The sequence below is a fragment of the Balaenoptera physalus genome (genome assembly GCF_965194825.1).
Source record: "Balaenoptera physalus genome assembly, chromosome: 1".
Lineage (NCBI taxonomy): Eukaryota > Metazoa > Chordata > Mammalia > Artiodactyla > Balaenopteridae > Balaenoptera > Balaenoptera physalus.
In genome coordinates, this window is record NC_138882.1 from 151082094 (window position 1) to 151103422 (window position 21329).

General features: G+C 41.5%; 1 protein-coding gene and 1 long non-coding RNA gene across 9 annotated transcripts in view; one reads left to right on the forward strand and one right to left on the reverse strand.

Moving 5' to 3' along the window:
- Positions 1-281: 281 nt before the first annotated feature.
- On the reverse strand, positions 282-9129 carry LOC309645797. The gene is made up of 2 exons (XR_014255067.1): positions 8688-9129; positions 282-7086 (listed from the first exon to the last, which is right to left on the reverse strand). It is a non-coding gene; the product is annotated as an uncharacterized lncRNA (long non-coding RNA).
- A 177-nt stretch (positions 9130-9306) lies between these two features.
- Positions 9307-21329, forward strand: part of YIPF1 (Yip1 domain family member 1) — a 34192-nt gene continuing 22169 nt past the window's right edge. For 2 of the 8 annotated variants that reach the window (XR_014254915.1, XM_082430652.1), the window contains exons 1-5: positions 9308-9443; positions 10172-10250; positions 13698-13861; positions 18246-18326; positions 18599-18686. Coding sequence is in view for 7 of the 8 variants with exons in the window: in XM_082430652.1 (XP_082286778.1) it covers positions 10220-10250; positions 13698-13861; positions 18246-18326; positions 18599-18686 (364 nt within the window). In the remaining variant the exon portion in view is untranslated. Of the gene's footprint in view, positions 9544-9729; positions 9802-10171; positions 10251-13697; positions 13862-18245; positions 18327-18598; positions 18687-21329 lie in introns of all 8 variants that reach the window. The other 6 variants (XM_082430650.1, XM_082430654.1, XM_082430653.1 and 3 more) reach the window with 6 other exon arrangements.

The following is a 21329-nucleotide window of genomic DNA, read 5'->3' on the forward strand; positions in this document are numbered from 1 at the left end:
ATTATCCTTTTAATATCCATGGGATCGGTAGTGATGTCCCTTCTTTCATTTCTGATACTAGAAACTTGCATCTTCTTTCTTTTTTTCTTACTTAGCCTGGTTTATCAATTTTATTAATCTTTTCAAAGAACCAGCTTTTGGTTCATGGATCTTCCCTATTGATTTCCTGTTTTCAGTTTCATTGATTTCTGCTCTAATTTTAATTTATTTTCTTCTGACTACTTTGAATTTAATTTTCTCTTCTTTTTCCAAATTGCTAAGGTGGAAGCTTAGATTACTGATTTTAGATTTCTCTCTCTTTTTTTTTTTGGCCACACTGCACTGTTCATGGGATCTCAGTTCCCCAACCAGGGATTGAACCTGGGCCTTTCTTTCCTAATATATGCTTTCAATGCTATTAATTTCCTTGTAGGTACTACTTCTGCTGCATCTCACAAATGTTGTTAAGTTGTATTTTCATTTTCATTTAGTTCAAAATATTTCTTAATTTTTCTTGAGGTTTCTTATTTGGCCCTGTGTTATTTAGAAGTGTTTTGTTTAATCTACAAGTATTCTGGAGTTTTCCAAGTATTTTTCTGTTATTGATTTCTAGTTTGATTCCACTGTGGTCTGACAGCATACATTGTATGATTTCTGTTTTTTGTTTGTTTTGTTAAGGTATGTTTTATGGCTTCAAATGTTGTCTATCTTGGTGAATGTTCCATGTAAGCTCGAGAAGAATGTGTATACCACTGTTGTTGGGTGAAGTGGTCTATAGATGTTAATTACATCCAGTTGACCAATGGTGCTGTTGAATTCTCCTATGCCCTTTCTGATTTTCTGCCTGCTAGATCCATCCATTTCTGACAGAGGGGTATTAAAGTCTCCAACTACAAGAGTGGATTTGTCTATTTCTCCTTTCAGTTCTATCAGTTTTTGCCTCATGTATTTTGATGCTCTATTGTTAGGCACATACACATTAAAGCTTATGCCTTCTTGGAGAATTGACCCCTTTATCATTATAAAATGTCTTTATCCCTGATAATTTTCCTTGCTCTGAAGTTTGCTCTGTGTGAAAGTAATATAGTCATTCCAGCTCTCTTTTGATTAGTGTTAGCATAGTGTATCTTTTTCTATTCCTTTACCTTTTTTTTTGGAAAGAGTTGTTATGTAAAGTTATTAGAACTGTATCATCTACATCTACAATCACTGGCCCTATTACTTTTTTATTTTTGTTTTTTTATTGTGATAAAATACACATAACGTAAAATTTACCATTATAACCATTTTTAAGTGTATAGTTCAGTGGCATTAAGAACATCCACATTGTTGTGCAGCCATCACCATAACTCTTTTCATCTTGTAAAACTGAAATGATACTCATTAAACAATAATCCTCCATTCCCTCCTCCTGCTAGCTCCTAGCAACCACCATTACATTTTCTGTCTTTATGATTTTTGACTACTGTAATTACTTAATATAAGTGGAATTATACAGTACTTGTCTGTTTATGACTGTCTTATTTCACTTAGCATAGTCCTCAAGTTTCTTCCATGTGGCAGCATACTGTGAAATTTCCTTCTTTCTTAAGGATGAATAATATTCCATTGTATGTATGTAAAACATTTTGCTTATCCCTTCATCTGTTGTGGACATTTGGGTTCCTTTCACATTTTAGCTACTGTGAAAACCTGCTTTCCTTCTGGGAATTTGGAATTTAGGTACATGCTAGACAGAGGATGACTATGTGACCAGCCCCCAGTAGAAACCTTGGGCATTGTTCTCTGATGAGATTCCCCGGTAGACGATATTTCAGCCATGTTGTCACAGCTGTTGCTGGAAGAGCTAAGTGTATCCTGTGTGACTCCACTGGGAGAGAACTCTTGGAAGCTTATGCCAGGTTTTCCCTGGACTTTGACCCCATGTGCCTTTTCCCTTTGCTGATTTTCTCTTGTATCCTTTCACTGTTAAAGCACAGCTATGAGTATGACTATATGATAAGTTCTCTGAGACCTCCTACAAATCACTGGACCTTGGGGTGGACCTCTGATACACCATGTTACACATATGTTACACATATGCTGCCCAAAAATATTTCAAAACTCCAGTAATTCTGTTATTTTCAGCAGTACATCAACCATCACTTTGGAAGCTGACAATTGTTTAGAATACAAAGTAGTTATAAATATGTATAACTGAAATCTAAAAAGTGGTTAAATATGTTTTGCCCTTCCTTTCCAATTGCAGATATGTGTTGGGAGTTGGGATTCTTGGTGCTATAACATCAAAACCAAAAGACAGAATCATGTTATTATTCTAGAAACTAATCCTTATTTTAAATGAAGAAACAATGAGTTTAATATACATATCTTCATTACTGATTGATCATAAGTTATTCCTTTATTCTCATTGAAAAACTTTTCAGGTATGTATTTGTATAAATCAATTCATTGTTACTTTTATATCTTATTGTTTATTTTATTAATTTAAATAACTTTGATTTTCATTTTATTTATTATTATGGTTGCATTCTATTACTGGCAAGAGATCGTGGTTTTTCATTTTATGGAGTCAATATAAGTTTCTCTTCAAAACAAATGTGTTTAAGTTTTAAAAGTGACCTCACAAAACCATAAAAAGAAAGAAGGAAAAGGGGTATCAATAGCAAAATTGCAATAAGTAAATATAGATGATGGTATACGGGATTTCATTATATCGTTCTTTACTTTTTTGTGCATTTTTGGAATTCTGAGTAACAGAAAGGTTAGTTGAGAATTTCATTTCTGGCAGTACGTCAGACTTTTGCTCACTAACCAGTTAGCTTTTCCATGAAATAACTATTTAATGTACTGCTTTCATAAGAGTTAAGGGAATATCTCCAAGCATTCACACATATGTATATACATAAACATAAATAATATCATTGGGTAAAACCAAAATAGGGAACTGGGCAGAACAGTCCTGGGCAAATAGAAAAGTTAGAGCAGCCCTGAGAAGCGCCAATATCAGCTCTGTGGTTGTGAAACTAAGCCCTGAATCAGCTGTAGAATAGGGGAGCTGACTCTGAGATTCCTGTATTAAGATGGAAACTCCTCAAAGGATATGAAAGTGGTCCCCTATCAGCAATGACTCCTGGCTTCTGGAAGATGCAGTAGCAACTCGTCTCTGAAGAGGTATCGCCTGTATCTTGGTGTCAAAAATGATCATGTACTTTTGATAAAAGAGCCAAATAGGACTTTTTAGAAAAGACAAAATATTTAGATATTGAGGATTCACATAGATTAGGATGAAACTAATATGAGCTCACAAATATTATCAACACACAAAGAAACAAACCACCATGAGTGAGAATCAGCAGAAACAACAACATTTAGATCCTCAAGAATTTCAGACATTGGAATTATCAGTAAGACTATTTAAATAGCTATAACTATGTATTAAATGTTTAAAGCACTCATAGGCGCCAGGGCACCCTGATAGCAAAAATCAGCTTCCACCAGTAAGCTATTAAATCATTTGCCTTCCTGGATTTAAAAACAAAAAAAGCATTAATAGGCTATCCAAAATGATTTTTAAAAGAGTCAAATAGAAGTTTTAGGAAACAAATACACAATTGTTGAATTAAAGACTGGGGGAGGGCTTCCCTGGTGGCACAGTGGTTAAGAATCCGTCTGCCAATGCAGGGGACACGGGTTCGAGTCCTGGTCTGGGAAGATCCCACATGCCGCCGGGCAGCTGAGCCCATGCGCCACAACTACTAAGCCTGCGCTCTAGAGCCTGTGAGCCACAACTACTGAGCCCGCGTGCCACAACTACTGAAACCTGCATGCCTAGAGCCCGTGCTCCACAACAAGAGGGCCCACAGCAATGAGAAGCCCGCACACCACAATGAAGAGTAGCCCCCACTCGCCACAACTAGAGAAAGCCTGCGCACAGCAACGAAGACCCAACGCAGCCAAAAATAAATTTTAAAAATTAAAAATAAACACAACAATGTAAATATATATATATATATGTATATAAAACAATAAGCTTAAAAAAGCAGACAGGAAAAAATAAATAAAATGGGTTAAAAGCAACAACCAAAATAAAATAAAATGGATGTATAACTTTGAACTAGCAAGAAAAAAATAGCTAGTGAAAGAAGGGAAAGAACATGGAAAGATGCTCAACATCGCTAATCATTAGAGAAATGCAAATCAAAACCACAATGAGGTATCACCTCACACCAGTCAGAATGGCCATCATCCAAAAATCTACAAACAATAAATGCTGGAGAGGGTGTGGAGAAAAGGGAACCCTCCCGCACTGTTGGTGGGAATGTAAATTGATACAGCCACTATGGAGAACAGTATGGAGTTTCCTTAAAAAACTAAAAATAGAACTACCATATGACCCAGTAATTCCACTACTGGGCATATACCCTGAGAAAACCATAATTCAAAAAGATACATGTAGGGGACTTCCCTGGCGGTCCAGGGGTTAAGACTCTGCGCTCCCACTGCAGGAAGCGCAGGTTCGATCCCTGGTCGGGGAAGTAAGATCCTGCATGCCGCACAGCGCGGCCAAAAAACTAAAAAAATAAAAAAAAAAAAAGATACATGTACCACAATGTTCATTGCAGCACTATTTACAATAGCCAGGACATGGAAGCAACCTAAATGTCCATTGACAGATGAATGGATAAAGAAGATGTGGCACATATATACAATGGAATATTACTCAGCCATAAAAGAAACGAAATTGAGTTATTTGTAGTGAGGTGGATGGACCTACAGTCTGTCATACAGAGTGAAGTAAGTCAGAAAGAAAAACAAATACCATATGCTAACATATATATGGAATCTAAAAAAGCAGTACTGATGAACCTAGTGGCGGCACAGGAATAAAGACGCAGACGTAGAGAACGGACTTGAGGACATGGGCGGGGAGGGGAAGCTGGGACGAAGTGAGAGAGTAGCACTGACATATATACACTACCAAATGTAAAATGTATGGCTAGTGGGAAGCTGCTGCATAGCACAAGGAGATCAGCTCGGTGCTTTCTGACAACCTAGAGGGGTGGGATAAAGGAGGCTCAAGAGGGAGGGGATATGGGGATATATGTATACATATAGTTGATTCACTTTGTTGTACAGCAGAAACTAACACAACAATGTAAAGCAATTATACTCCAATAAAGATACAAAAAAAAAAAAAGGTAAAGAAGATATAAAGAAGTAATGGAAGTAATTAATGTGAAAAAGATGACTGAAATATCTACATATAAAAATAAATGCATTTAATGTAAATGAATTAGCAGCACTTCTGGAATGGAAGAGTAAGAATCTCTGAAAACCCACTCCTTCATAAAAGCATGAGAACACTGGCAAAAATTGTCAAAATCAACTTCTTTCGGTATTCTGTAAATTAATCAAAGAAAGGTTTGTGATAATCAGAGAAGTGTCTATTCAATAAAAACAGCTGAATCTCAGTAAGAACAGTGAGCTTTGTGGTGTTTTAACTTGCTCTAGCCCCATTCCCCTCTCCCGGCTCCAAGGCAGCCTTGAAAAACAACAGCTTCACAACCATGGTTGTTGCGAAAATTAGCAATTTAGTAACCACTGGAAGGGGAAGAACAGGTTTGGAGCTCTTCAAAAAGTACCATTCACAGAGAATTGTCATTATGTGACTTGTCTGACATCTCCTTTGGAAAGCTCTATTCTCAGGTCTTGGTTTTATTTGACCTGACTCAGAGCTCACACTATAAAAACAGGGCATTTGCCAAAATAATCAGTAGCAGTTCTCTAACACTGCATCACCTGAGACGATGATGCAAAGGCCAGCAGCCTTCTCCCTGGGATGGGTGTCACTCAGCAGGTGTTGGAGACACTTTCTGGAGCATGGCTCAGCTGTGTGGTCACCAGCTTTCCCCTGCGGAAAGCCAGGGGACTCTGTCAGGATCACATGCAGCATCTAACAAGGCTCATACTTTTCAGTATGAAAAGTCCCCTTCACCCCCATCCCTGCCCATCAAAGCAAGGCTTGCTCCTCTGCTTCTCTTCGTCCTGCATTCTTCCCCCATTCTATCTAGGTGAGGGTGGGGTGGGTTCTCTCTCACTGGTTCATTCCCCTCGCAGAGCAGTTAGAGGTCTAATTAGTATCATCAGCTGGGCTCACCTTCCTTACCATAGTTGGACAGATGAGTTAAGGAAATATGAACGTTTTGAGCTCAGAGTTTTTCAACCTTGACACCACTGACATTTTGAACTAGATAATTCTTTGTTGAGAAGGGCTATCCTGTGCATTGTAAGATGTTTAGAAGCACCCTGGCCAGTAGCACCTCACAAGTCATGACAATCAAAAATGCCTTCATAAGTCAGGCAGCGAAAGACAAATATCATGATATCACTCATCTGTGGACTCTAAAAAAAATGGTATAAACGAACTTCTTTACAAAACAGAAACAGACTCACAGATTTTGAAAACAAACTTAGGTTACCAAAGGGGAAACGTGCGGGGGAGGGATAAATTAGGAGCTTGGGATTAACATACACACACTACTATATGTAAAACAGATAACCAACAAGGACCTACTGTATAGCACAGGGAACTTTACTCAATATTCTGTAATAAGCTATATGGGAAAAGAATCTGAAAAAGATGAATAAATATATATATATATATATATATATATATGTAGCTGAATCACTTTGCTGTACACCTGAAACTAACACAACATTGTAAATCAACTATACTCCAATAAAATTATTTTTTTTAAGTGAATGATGGTTTTTATTTTTTAATTTTTTTTTTTTGCTGCATTGGGTCTTTGCTGCTGCGCACGGGCTTTCTCTAGTTGTGGCGAGCGGGGGCTACTCTTTGCTGCAGTGCGTGGGCTTCTCATTGCAGTGGCTTCTCTTCCTGCAGAGCGTGGGCACTAGAGGGTGCGGGCTTCAGCAGTTGCGGCGTGTGAGCTCTGGAGTGCCGGCTCAGTAGTTGTGGCGCACGGGCTTAGTTGCTCCACAGCATGTGGGATCTTCCCTGACCAGGGATCGAACCTGTGTCCCCTGCATTGGCAGGCGGATTCCTAACCACTGCGCCACCAGGGAAATCCCAATAAAATTCTTTAAAAAAAAAAATGTCTTCAGATATTGCCAAATATCCCTGGGAGCAAAATAGTCCCCAGTTGAGAATTGCTGTTTTAGTTAAACCGGTATAGTTATCTTTGATTCTTGTCTCATTTTGAGCCAAAACTTACATATCATTATAATTAATATATCAATAAAACTTTTACTTCTGTTTCCAAGAGAAGAAATATATAGTCTAGGTGTTATCACCGCCCCCCCCGCCCCCTGACACACACACACACTTATCACTAGCAATGGGGCTGTTGTTGCCATCTGACTGGTGAGCAGCCCGGTTCCAAAATTCCATCCTGAGAGCTGCTTTCTGGGGCCACTCTTCGTATCAACATGCCTTAGTGTGAGTTCCTCATCTCATGTGAGTACTTTACTGGCAAGTGTGAGTCCAAGGATCAGGAGTGAAGGACAGGAGTTGTAAAACAGAGGAGAAAGGAGAGCCACTGCAAGGGTGCATTGCAATGCAATGGGGGAGGGGAGGAAGGCGAGCCAGTGCAAGGGTGCAATTCTCTGTTGAGGGTGCTCTACAAAGAATTATCTAGTCAAATTGGCCACTTCCAAAGGCATTTGGTTGTTTGATCCTGCAAGACAGTTTGAAAGCTGTATGAAATATCTGAGGAGAGTCTGAGGGGAAAAAGAGAGAAGCATGTATTCATCAGTTACTGACTCCATTGGTCAAAGATTTGTCCCATGAGGCATTGACCGCTCCCCACTTCTGCACTTCTGGCTTGCACCTGTCCCAGTGCTGAACGGTTCCAGCAGTCCCTTAATCCCAAGGTATCAAGACACAAGCCCTGATGCAGAAAGCGAGAAGCCTGAGTTATGGACTTGAGGTGAAGCTCACTTAGGTTATAGCTGCTGCAGCTGGAATAAGATCAGTGGTGGTGAAATAAGCAGCTAATGAAGCCAAGAGGATCTGCCATGGGGCATAAGAAGTGTTTGATACATTTGCACACCGAATTTGTGCCTTGCAATTCATTCCTGGTACACATTCAACCAAAGTACCCTGCACATACATACGCTAACCTCAGCTTTCTCTTTATAAAATGAGGATAATCACTTCAAGCTTGCTGGATTGTTCTGAGAATTAGAGATCTGCATGTATAAAGCCTGATCACAATGTCAGTTCAATAAATACGCTCCGTATGTGTTTAACTATTTTATTAGTCAGATGTAATAAGCCATTCTGATTGACCATAAGGACCCAGTGTGGTGAGGCCAAAGTCAAAGGTTCCACCTTGTGTAGGCAGTGAATTTGGCTTATGCTGCTCAGACAGCCAGAACTTGATCGCTCTACAATTAACCTTCAGTGAGCAGCTATCGTGTCCCTGGTTCTGGGCTGCTTTGAGGACCTGGAGACCAGAGTCATTCCTGATCCTTCCCCCCAAAGCACTCCCACGCCGGCAAAGATGGGCAAACAATAACAACTGCCACGGTTTAAGCAAGCACAGGGGACTATGGGCGCAAAAGAAGTCCTGGGAGGCGAAGGCAGGCTTTCCCTAAGAGGAGGAAAGGGTACCGACATCTGGAGGGATGTGTAGGTGATAACCAAGCAAAGACTGGCGGCGGGGCAAAATGTTTCTCACCGGCTCACTCAGTGCAACTTCACCGTCGTTTACTGGGCCCCTGCTCTAGTCAAGGTGGTGGTCAGATGCCGAGGCGGGGACAGAGCGGAGAGTGAGGCCAATCCCCAGCCACCCCTCACTGCCCCAAGGGCATAAGGTAGACCGTCGCAGGAGTGAAGGAACAAATCACCACACTTACGGGGGTGTCCCTAGGAACAGACATCATCCTTCCCCAGATCACTGATTCAACACTCAAAAACTAATTGACTCGTTCTCCCTCACTGGTTAATTAAATTTTTATGGCCAAAAAAGAATGGGGGGATTGATGACATTTTTTCCTTTTCACAATCGTCTTCCGTCACGCTACTTTATATTTCAACAAGAAAAGAGGTATAACCAAACATAAAATAAACCCCACTCTCCAGAGAATTCTCTGCGGCCCCCCCCCCCACCCCCGGAGCGAGGCGAGCCGAGGCGGACCCTCTCCACATCCCCACTGGTCCGCCTGGCGCCACCTGCCTCTTTAAGAGCCGAAGCCTCGCCCTTCGAGGGGCCGCGGTGGGAGCGAGCTTTGGATGCAGTCGCCCGCTGAGGTCTCGGGAAGAGGCGTCTCCGGGAGCTGCTGTCTTTTTAAGGAGGCGGGGCTCTGCCCGGAGGAGGTGGAGAAGGTCTGCCCCCTGGATCTCCGGTTTCCGGCAACTCGGCGAGACCAGAACCTGCGCGGAGAATCTGAGGCCCGAGGCTTCCCGGCACCAGCTGGACGCCGAGCCCCCCGAGGTGAGGCCGCGGGGTCTGTGGGGCTGGCCTGGGACTGAGGGAGCTCGGGATCTCCTGCCCACCCGGGCCGCTGCGGCCCAGCTTCTCCTCCTAAAACACTGTACGTGCTTCTTGGGCAGCTCTTTCCCAGACCGTCCTGGACTCACGGTGCCCCAGGGTGTAGGGTCCCCATCACTCCAGCGCCTACTAATTGCTTCGCTGTGCACTAAGCGCCTTACACTTACTTGCCTCAGTTAATGGTACCCAACATCGTGTGAGTAGGTACAATTATGAACCCATTTTACAGATGAGGAAATTGAGGCCCCCAGGAGCCCACAGTCTTACGGCCAGAAGCAGCAGAATCGGGAATCAAACCCAGGTCTGTTCTACTCCAGAGCCTGTGCCCTTAACCACTGGCTAGGCTGACTGCCTTTGCTCTCCACTGCCCTCATAGCCACCTCTCAAATCCCAGCCTCCCCTTCCTCATCCTTCCAATTCCAGGCTGCACCTGGCCCTTAAACACCCACACAGTGAGATTGCATGGAACCAATGGAGCCCCCCACCATTAGTTTTTTTATAACAGTTTTAATAGTATCTGATGCTAAATGGTTATCTTTATATAAACCTATCGGATCCCACTAAAAAAGGACGCAAGGGAAAGCAATACCATTTCTAACGCTGAAATAAGATTCGTTTGTAGATTTTTTTTTAATGTTATAGTATGAAATTTATTTATTTTTCCTTTTTAGACCTCTGTAAATTATCTTCCTAATAATTGGGAGAAGACCCTTGGCTGAATGGCAGCTGTAGATGACTTGCGGTTTGAAGGTACATCCGTTGGGTGCCCCCCTTTTATGATCAGTATTTCTGTAGTCACAGCAGAATTTCCGTTGCTATGCTGGTGCATATATTAAAGAAGATTATTTCAGACATCTTGGTAAAAGAATGTTTGCCACACTCAGGTTATTCTATTTGTTCACATCAGCTGTTCTTTTTTGCCAAACAGCCCTTCAGATTGGTAATATCATAAATTTAGTGCAGTGATTACAGAAAATGTTTATAGAGTTCTTGCTTTAGTTCAACACGCATTTATTGAGCATGTATTTTGTGCTTAGAATTGTACTAGATACAGGAGATCAAAAGATAAAGGAGAAGTTTTTTACACTGCTAGAGTAGATAAAAGTGTAAAAAGATAATTATAATGAAATGTGATCAGGTCATTCCTTCACTGAGTCAATAAATCTCTCATGAGTGTGACCATGAACCAGGCAATTGTTCTAGTTACCAGGGTAGAAGAGTGAACAGTTTCTTCCCTTATGAAGCTCTCAGTCTAGTGAGGGAGACATTTATTTGTTAAATGATCATTTAAATATATATCTATAAACTATGAAAGTGCTGGAGGAAAAGTTCATAACTCATAACCCAGAGCCTGACCTAACCTGGGGATTGACGAATGCTCATTTGCCTTGTAAACACTTGTATAGTATTTCCTAAATGGCAGGCAGTATTCTAAGTGCTTTACAAATATTTACTCATGTACTCCTTATGTCAACTTTATGAAATAGTTACTTTATTCTCCCTATTTTACCAATGAGGAAACTGAAGCACAGAAAAATTAAGTCATTTGCTTAAAGGTTATAGTAAGTAGTAAAGCAGAGTTTGACCCCAGGCATCACAACCTACGCTATCTTACTACTATCTAAGGAAGAGATACAATGTTTAAAGAGAAATCCACTTCATCGGCCAATACTGTCAGCTCCATCTGCAAAATACAACCAGCATCTGACCACTTCTCGCCACCTCTACCACTCTCCCACCGTGCTCAAGGTCACCATCACCTCATGTCTGGATTATAGACCTTACCTTCCTTCAGGTCTTCCTGCATCCTCTCTTACCCCCTACAGTCTGTATTTTGCAGCCAGAGTAGTCCTTTAAAACCAAGTCAGATCATGTCATTCCTTCTAAACCTTCCAGTGGCTCCCATCTCACTAGGAGTGGAAGGCAGAGCCTTTTCTGTGCTTAGGAGGCCCTACATGATCCAGGCCTCTGCTGCCTCTGATTTCATCTCCTGCTACTCTAGCCCTTTCTCTCTGCCTACCCACATGGGCCTCATCACTGTCCCTCCTAGATGCCAGGTACACTAACAGCTTAGGGCTTTTGAGCCATCCTTCTGTTTGGGACATTCTTAGTCCAGATAGCCACGTGGCTTGTTCCCTTGCTCTGCTCAAATCTCATTTCATTCCAGAGGCCTTCCTTGGTCATCCTATCTGGGAGTACAGTGCAAGAAAGTTCACGTGTAAAGAACAGCACGTGCAGAGTACTTGATAAGGGAGGAAGTCTGTTTCATTTTCTTTCCCAAGGAATTAAAAGAAGGCCAATGTACCAGAGCACAGATGGTGGGGGAGGCCTGTCACAAGGTGAGGTTTGAGAGGAAGCAGGAGCCAAGTCACACAGGACTTTATACACCATGTTAAAGACTTTGCTCTTTAGAAAAGAACACAGAATGCTGCGGGGGTCATTTAAAGCTTCTCAGAGGAAAAATGGTAGTGTTAAATGAAAAAGTGAAGCTCAGGGCCCTGCAGGTGGGAGACATTGTGTCAGGAAAGGAACAGAGGCAAAACAGCATAGGATGTAGAAGCAGATAATGTTGGTGGCAGAAATAAGAAACATACCAATCTTGCCCTCAAGGCACTGAGATGGACAAGAATAACTAATACAGAGCAGAATATGTGAATAGTCATCATGTGCGAGGTACACACATCCTACATTCAAATCAAACGTTCCATCTGCTGTTCTTCACACACGGAACACATTTTCTGTCTTCTGGGTCTTGCTCATCCCATACCCTTTGCCTGAGATGCCATCCCCCCTGCTTCTGGCCATCCTTCTCATACGGCAGCTTCTCCAAGTAGCCTTTCCTAATCCCATCAGCTAGATGAGTTATCATCTCTTGAACCTGTTTGGACTTGGTACCTCTAAAGTGACGCTCTCTGTTTCTCCTTCTGGCATGTCCTTTCCCCTGGTAAACTACTGTTTTTAAAATATGAAACTTAAATATATCTTCCTTGGACTGATTCCCTCAGGCAAACTTATAACCATCTTTTTAAATGTCAGTGCCCTGTCCAGTCAGTAAATGATAGCTATAACAGTATTTATTATTATCTCATATCATCCTCAAAATCTCTCTGTGAGATAAATATTATCTACTTTTTATAGTTGAAGAAACAGAGACTCAGAGATATGGAGTGATTTGCCCAAGGTCATGGAGTGCTAGAGTCTTATCTTAAACAGAGGACCCTCTCATTCCAGAGCCTCATGCTGCCAAAACATGGGAGACTGAAGCTTGAGTAATTGTTACAGATCAGCCACCTTATTAATTTCAGTCACTTTAATTCTCTCCATAAAACTATTTGCGTAGCTGAAAGGCAGTAAGATTGGGCTCAGTTATCCAAGAGCCCCATCCTACTGCCATGATTGTAGTGTTACAGTGGTGCCCTGCTGGCATCCTTCCTGAGTCCTGCCAAATTCCACAGCTGCCTTAAATTTTATCTAAGAGCGGCTAAATACAGGGTACAACATTGTTTACATAGTACTGTCACATCCTAAATCAGTACTTGGTACACTGTAGGCACGCAGTAAATATTTGTTGAGTGAATGATCATCACTGGCATGAATCTACTCTATAGAGAAAAGGAAATATACCAAAAGTTAATAGTGTTTGCTTTTTATGTGGATGGGACTAAGAGCGATTTTTATTCTGTTGTTTCTACTTTCATTTTTGTCCTCATGTTTTCTGTAGTGATTACATAGGACTTACTGGAAAAAATAACTTCCATTAAGTATTTTTGAACTTGAATCAAAGAAGAGAGGGTTAGATTGGTTACTTGCTACAGGCCAGGCACTCTGCTAAGGGCTTTACTTAAGTAATATTCCTAACTTTCCCAAAATTCCTGAAAATAAATATTATTCTCCCCATCGTATAGATGAGAACACTGAAGCTTATAGAGGTTAAGTTACTTACTCAGGCTTGAATACGTAGTAAGTAACTGAGCCAGGACTAAAATTCAGGTCTGACTTCAAATTCTGTTGTTTTCATAATCATTTTTCTTTGTCAGCTTGATTTCTAGATGAGATTTTTTTCAGAGCCTTTTGCCACTTGTCTCAGATAGGGTCTATAGCAAAGCTGAGGTTGTAACAGCTTGTCTTTAAATTTAAAAGTATGCGTTTCCAGTGTGGGTAAGGTCATTGATACCCTTGTACTATAACTGATTTCAGAATTTGGTGATACAGCCACGTCTCTAGCAGCAAACCCAGATGCCACCACAATAAGCATCGAGGATCCTGGTGAAACCCCAAAACACCAGCCAGGACCCCCAGGAGGCTCAAGGAGAGAAGAGGATGATGAGTTACTAGGAAATGATGACTCTGACAAAACTGAGGTTTGAACTTGTCTTTTAAATTGTTTTTTTCTTTTAACTTTTATTTTTTAACATCTTTATTGGAGTATAATTGCTTTACAATGGTGTGTTAGTTTCTCCTTTATAACAAAGTGAATCAGCTATACATATACATATATCCCCATATCTCCTCCCTCTTGCGTCTCCCTCCCACCCGCCCTATCCCATCCCTCTAGGTGGTCACAGAGCACTGAGCTGATCTCCTTGTGCTATGCGGCTGCTTCCCACTAGCTATCTATTTTACATTTGGTAGTGTATATAAGTCTATGCCACTATCTCACTTCGTCCCAGCTTACTCTTTTAACTTCTGAAAACCTCGTGCATGCATTTATTCACTGTCTCCTGTGTGCCAGGTAGAATGCCAAGCAGTGGCAACACGAAGGTAAATCATGTAAATCAAGGTAAATCTGCCTTGGGGGAGAAACAGACAAGCAAACAGACCATTGTTACCCATGGGAAGCACGCTGGGGTTGCGGGAGCAGAGAGAAGGGGGTTACGGAAGGCTTCCTGGAGGCAGTGACACTTAAACTGAATCTTGTTGAAAGAATAGGTGAACCCGGGAAGAAGGTGTGGAAGGGTGATCTGGGCAAAGGGAACAGTTTCGGTGAAGTCACAGAGGCATGAAAGAACATGGTACAGAAAGCACATCTTCCATCTTCATGTACGTTGGGAGCAAAATATAGGTGAAGACAGGAGATGAGGCTCACAGATAGGCAAGGACTCAACCCTCTGAGTATGAATTGTATTCTGAAAACTGTTGGGAGCCATTGAAAGATTTTAAACAATATGACCAGATACGTTTAAAGATATTTAAGATACAGTGGCCCTGTGGAGTATGAATTGGTGGGAGACGGACTAGAGGCCAGAAAACCAGGTAGGAGACTGGTGAAGTGGCCTGAACTAGAACTGGATACAGATGTTTAGCAGATGGGCTCACTAGGACTTGGTAGAAAAGGGGTGAGGAAGAGAGGGAGGATTCTATGGAGAGTTCTAGGTTTCTGCATCTGGTTGAATTTTGAATATCAGAGCTGTTTTTGATCACAAAAATTTACTGCCATGTACACTGTTGGTGCATTCCAGAAAAACAGTATTTCTAGTAATATTTTATAAATGGAACATGATCGTGATTCACCAGAGGAGTACTCAGTTTATAGCAGTGTGTTCACAGGCTCATGAAACGGTGGAGTGGCAAGTGCTCTTCGTGGAACTCCATGAAATATCAAAATAAGTACCAAAGTGTATGTCAAATTAAATAGCACTGTATACTAGATATTGTGGCAAGAGCTCAGACTTAGGACCCTGAGTTTGAATCCAGGTCTGGCCAGTAGTAATAGCTCTGTGGTCTTGGGTAAGGTACTTTAATTTCCCTAAACCTGGATTTCCTCATCGGAAATATAAGAAAATAGTATACTGACTACTGTCATCATTATCATCACAACAGCTAATATTTATTCAGTGTTTAATAGCTGCCAGGTACTATTTAAAGTTCCTCACTTGGATCATCTCATTTAATCCTTAAAACAACCCTATATGCAAGGAACTATTCTTAGCTTCATTTTGTAAATGAGAAACCTGAGGCACAGAATTTAAGTGACTTGCCCCAGGACACACAACTGGCAGGTGCAGACGGAACTATAAACCAAGGCACTCTGAGTCCCTCTGTATTAGAGTAGTGTATGTTAAGTGTTTATCAAAGTTGTTGACACCCTCAGGATACAGGAATGATCTTTAGTATAACTGAATGTATTAATTAGTTACGGTTCTCCAGAGAAATAGATCGATAGGATATGTATATGTAGAGAAAGAGATTTACTTTTTTTTAAATTGGTTCACATGATTGTGGTTGCTTGGTGAGTCCAAAATCTGATCGAGGATGCTGGCAGGCTGGAGACTCAGGAAAGAGAATTTGAATCCAAAGGCATCGTGCTGGAGAACTAGGAAGAGCTGATATTGCAGATGAAGTCTTAGGGCATCTGCCGGAGGAGTCCCTCTTGCTCAGGGGGTCAGCCTTTGGTTCTATTCAGGCCTTCACCTGATTGGCTGTGGTCCACCCACATTATGGAGGGCAATCTGCTTTATTCAAAAAGTCCACCAATTTAAATGTAAAGCTCATCCAAAAACACCCTTACAGAAACATCCAGAACAATGTTTGATCAAATATCTGGGCATCATGGCCCAGCCAAGTTGACACATAAAATTTACCATCACACTGAACAACAGCAGCCATCAAAAGTTTAAGAAGAAATGTATGGGGGAAAAAAATCTTAAAACTGAAAACATTTTATCCATTATCTTAATTTCGTCAGGGAATCAGGAAGAGGTTACCAATATTCTATGATAGTGACAGAATTTCTTGACCTAGCTTATGGAACATGGGTCTCTGGTGTTCAGTATCTTGCAATATTAGAGTTGGAAAGAATCTACAGTTTCCTCTACAGTTAAGTCCCCTACATACGAACCTTCAAGTTGCAAACTTTCAAAGATTTGAACGTGTGTTCGCATGTCCAATCGTGTAAGTTAGTTCATGTGTCTGGCGTACATTGTCACATGTGTGCATCCTCTACAAGTGTTTGTGCTTTTGTGAACTTTACTGTACAGTACTGTATAGAGTACAGTATCTTTATTTCAAGCCCAGGATGTCCAAAAGCAAGCGTAAAAGCAGTGGTGATATAGCTGGTACAGTACTACCCAGACATCACTGGATCGTTTTTTTAGGAGGGTAAATAGAATTGAATCCAGTAAGGAACCAGAACCTGTGCCATCAGTGGCAGGCGTGAGTGAAATTGCACCGTGACCTCCGTGTCCTACTGCTGACAGTCCTTCAGCTCTACCATCTCCCACCTCCTCTCCCTCCTCCAGTCAGTAACTCTTCTTGCCTGTTCACTCAATGCCAGCCCCTGTATGCCAGCTGTTATACTGTACTACTGTACTTTTCAAGGTATTGTACTGTAAGATTAAAAATGTTTTCTTTATTTTTTGTGTTTGTTTTTCATGAGTTATTTGTGTGAAAAGTATTATAAACCTATTACAGTGCAGTACTATATAGCTGATTGTGTTAGTTGGGTACCTAGGCTAACTTTGTTGGACTTAGGAACAAATTGGATTTCCAAACGTACTCTCGGCATGGAACTTGTTCATATATAGGGGACTTACTGTATTTCAGCTTCCCTCTCAAGATATTAATGCTGTCCGTGGTATGTCAGAAAGACAGCACTTGAATACCTCTAGGAGCAGGCTGCTCATGACCATGTAAAGCAGCCCCTACCACTTTTGGAAAACTTTAATGGTGGAAAATTTTTCCTTTATAGTGAACAAAAAATATCTGCCTGTAGTACCTTCCCTCGTCTTGCAAAGGTCCTTAGAGTGCATCTGTACTTTTTGCTGTGTGAATCCTCTTCAGATATCTGGGGATGGCAGTCACAGTTCCTGGCATGGGGCGTGCATTCTTCTGTAGAGAGCTGTGCTCTTGGTGCAGGCATGGCCCTCCTAGTGCGCCTCTTCTAAATAAGAATTTTGGTTTTTTGTTAGAGCAGTATATTTTAAGTTTTTAATTCTTTAGAGTGAGTCAGTGTATCAGATTTTTGAGAATTCAGGTGGTGATAGTAGTGAGGATGTTGAAGTGGAGGAAGGGGAAAAGATATTTACACTGACTGCCTTCTGTAGGTACATGTTTGTGTGTGTGTATATACATATATATGTTGTTTTGCATAGTAATTAAGCTAATCCTTCCTATTATCCTATAAGGTAGATCTTGTTACATGTACTTTTTAAATATTTGTCTCACAAATGACTTTTATTTATTTATTTATTGGCTGTGTTGGGTCTTCGTTTCTGTGCGAGCGCTTTCTCTAGTTGCGGTGAGCAGGGGCCACTCTTCATCACGGTGCGCGGGCCTCTCACTGTCGCGGCCTCTCTTGCTGTGGAGCACAGGCTCCAGACGCTCAGGCTCAGTAATTGTGGCTCACGGGCCTAGTTGCTCCGCGGCATGTGGGATCTTCCCAGACCAGGGCTCGAACCCGTGTCCCCTGCATTGGCAGGCAGATTCTCAACCACTGCGCCACCAGGGAAGCCCACCTGTACTTTTTAGATAAGGAAGACTGAGATGAGTCTAGTGATTTGATGAAGCCATCCCCTAGTGGAGGGACCAGGATTTGAAACCTTTTGGTGTGTCTTCAGAACTGATGCTTTTATGTCAGGCTGAGAATTGGGCATGGCTATGGTAAAATTGATTGATGAATGCAGAAGAGTTTGGTCTTTCCTACATCTTGATTTTCCATTAGACCCTCTCTCTTTCTCTTTCTCTGGGTAGCTAGAATAAGGAAATTGCTTCTGTGTTCATTATGTTTTTTATTTTAACCTCTGACAGTTACTTGCTGGACAGAAGAAAAGCTCCCCCTTCTGGACATTTGAATACTATCAAACATTCTTTGATGTAGACACTTACCAGGTTTGTAAACCAGTTTTACCTTTCTTTTGTCGTATAATGCAGACTTGTTTCTTCTATGGTTAAACAGTCGGGTAATGTGAAAGGTTTTGTATACTGGATATGGTCTTCAAAAGTAAAAGATCAATTAGCATTTGAAAATACTAAATGAAATAATAAAAAAATACTAAATAAATAATAAAAGCTCTAATCACTGAGTTTCAATTTTGCAGTGCAAACTTATTGAACTTTAAGAAAAAAATCTTCAGTAGACTTACTGCTGTGCTGTTTTGCAGGTCTTTGACAGAATAAAGGGGTCTCTTTTGCCAATACCAGGAAAAAACTTTGTGAGGTTGTATATCCGCAGCAACCCAGATCTCTATGGTATGTGTAGTGCTGTTTTGATTCTTTTCCGTGTCCCAGCTAAGCTCAGGTGAGTGTGCGGGTTGCCTGGAAAGTCGGAGAAGTGCACTGTTGGTGGGGCATGCAGTGTTTTATTTGACTCTTCTGAGCTTTGGTAGCAACTGTTGCAAAGAATTTGGAGAAAATGCAATTGTATGTTCTATTAATACCCTGATGACAAGTAATAGTATGTCCTTTGAAAGTCTTCAAATGACATTACAAATTCAAGACAAATTAAGTCACTTGTGTAAGAGGAGATTGTTGATTTTAATTTTAGAGGATTTCGTGGTAGGGGTGAGTGTGGAGGAGCTTCTCTCACGCTTATTCATGATGTGCTGAGTTCCAGCTCTGCACAGGCTGGCTTCCCCTTGAAAGTCTGTAAGAGGATGGGCCAAGGGGTAATGTCATTCCAACCTCCGTGCTATCCGAGAAGGGGTCAGAGGTCCATCCAGTGATCCTGAAGGAAAGGGTTCCAACAACGGTGGCCTGTGTTTGAGGGGAGAAGAGAGCCAGCGGCTCTGAGTGCTTCTGTGTGCAGGTGCTGTACGAAAGACTTGGTGCACGCGGGCACACTTAATTCTTGCATCAACCTTTGGGTAGGTATTATTATCCCCATTTTTCAAAAGAGGAAGCTGGTGCTCAGTGGGGTTCAGTAATATATATGCTCAATCCTAAACATTAAGTTTTAGAGTGATTATACTTGTTGATTATAAAAGGAAAAGGAATTCAGGAGAATCTATTGTGTGCCAATCACTACATACACTCTTTAATCCTTTTCAACAAGGCTACGTATTAAGTGCTCTTATCCCTGTTTTCCATGTGAGAAAACTAAAACTGGGATTTGCAACATCATGGATGAACTTGGAGGGTGTTAATGCTTAGTGAAATATGTCAGACAGAGAAAGACAAATGCTGTATGATATCACTTATATGTGGAATCTAAACACTAAAACAAACTAGTGAATCTAACAAAAAAGATACAGACTCACAGTTATAGAGAACAAACTAGTAGTCACCAGTGGGTAGAGGGAAGGGAGGAGGGGCAAGATGAGGGGTCGGGGATTAAGAGGTACAAACTAGTTAAGTGTAAAATAAATAAGCTATAAGGATATACTATGCAGCACAGGGAATATAGCGAATATTTTATAATAACGATAAATGGAATGTAACCTTTAAAAATTGTGACTCACTGTGTTGTACACTTGAAACTTATGTAATATTGTAAATCAACTATACATCAGTTAAAAAGTAAAAGTAGGGAATTCCCTGGTGCTCCAGTGGTTAGGACTCCGAGCTTCCACTGCAGGGGCCACAGGTTCAGTTCCTGGAACTAAGATCCCACAAGTCGCACAGCATGGCCCCCCCCAAAAAAAAGTAGAACTAGCTCCTAGTTTAGTTTTATGTAAAAGCCCCCATTTATTCTATTAGACTGGGGTTTTTAAGCTACAGAACCTTTTCATCAAATGGCACGGATGTCCAATATTTAAAACCAGTCAAAGTGGAGCAGCTCTGATGGAGGTTGAGGAAAGTCTCCCTTCCACTCAGCTTCCTCCCTCAGGGACAGACACAGAAGTTCCATCCAGATGTCCATGGAATTCCTGGAGCTCCGGTGAGCATAGTGTGAAAACCATTGCCTTGGCCCAGGCCTCTCAGCTAAAGGTTGCCAAGGTGGCATTTCTTTCTAGCTCTCTCATTCATCCTTACTTCTAGCCTGAGAACTTCTTGAGAAGCAGACTCTGTGTCTGAGGAATCCACGTCATCAGCACCTGGCAGAGGGCTTGGCGCAGAGTAGGTACTCAAACAGTTTTTGAGCGCCTTATTTTGTGCTAGAGACTGAGGATTCAAAGATAAAGTCAGGATCTCCACCCCCAAGGAGAAAGAAGAGAGGGACCCAGCGTTTGTTGAGCACCTAACAGGTGCCAAGCATGGAGTTCAGCACTGTTTTACTGTGTTACACTGTTTTATTTCCCACGCTCCAAGGTAGCCTTATCTTACAAAAGAGAAAAATTGAGGTTTGGGGAGGACAGCCTGCCCATAGTCACAGAGTTAGCAACAACAACAACAACAACAACGATAATAATAGCAAACACACATAGAATGCTTGCTATATGCCAGACACTGTTATTAGGGAAGAACCTGTATTAACTCATGTAATCCTCATAATGACCCCAACTTTATGAGGTAGGTACTATTATTATCCCCATTGTATAGATGAGGACACTGTGTCGCGTAGAAGTCTAGCAACTGGCCTAAGATCACGCAGCTAGTAAGTGGCGGAGGATTCAAATCAGCACCGTAGCTCATGATCCATATTCTTCATCACTGTGTTTGGCTGTCTCTCGTGACAAGGCCAGGATATGAGCCCAAAGCATCCTTCTTCCCACAACACTGTTAACCTCACGAGCCCATAGACCTGGTTAAAAAAAGAAGGTACACTATCGGTAAAGTGTTTTCTAGCAGAGAGGGCTGGGCCTCGTGGGGTGGGTTGGAGGAAAGTGGTCAGGAACAAGATGACAGAAGAGCCAGTCTGCAGAATCTGAGGGAAAGACTGATGAATTCGACTGCATTTAAACTAAAATTTAAAATTTCTGGGCTTCCCTGGTAGTGCAGTGGTTAAGAATCTGC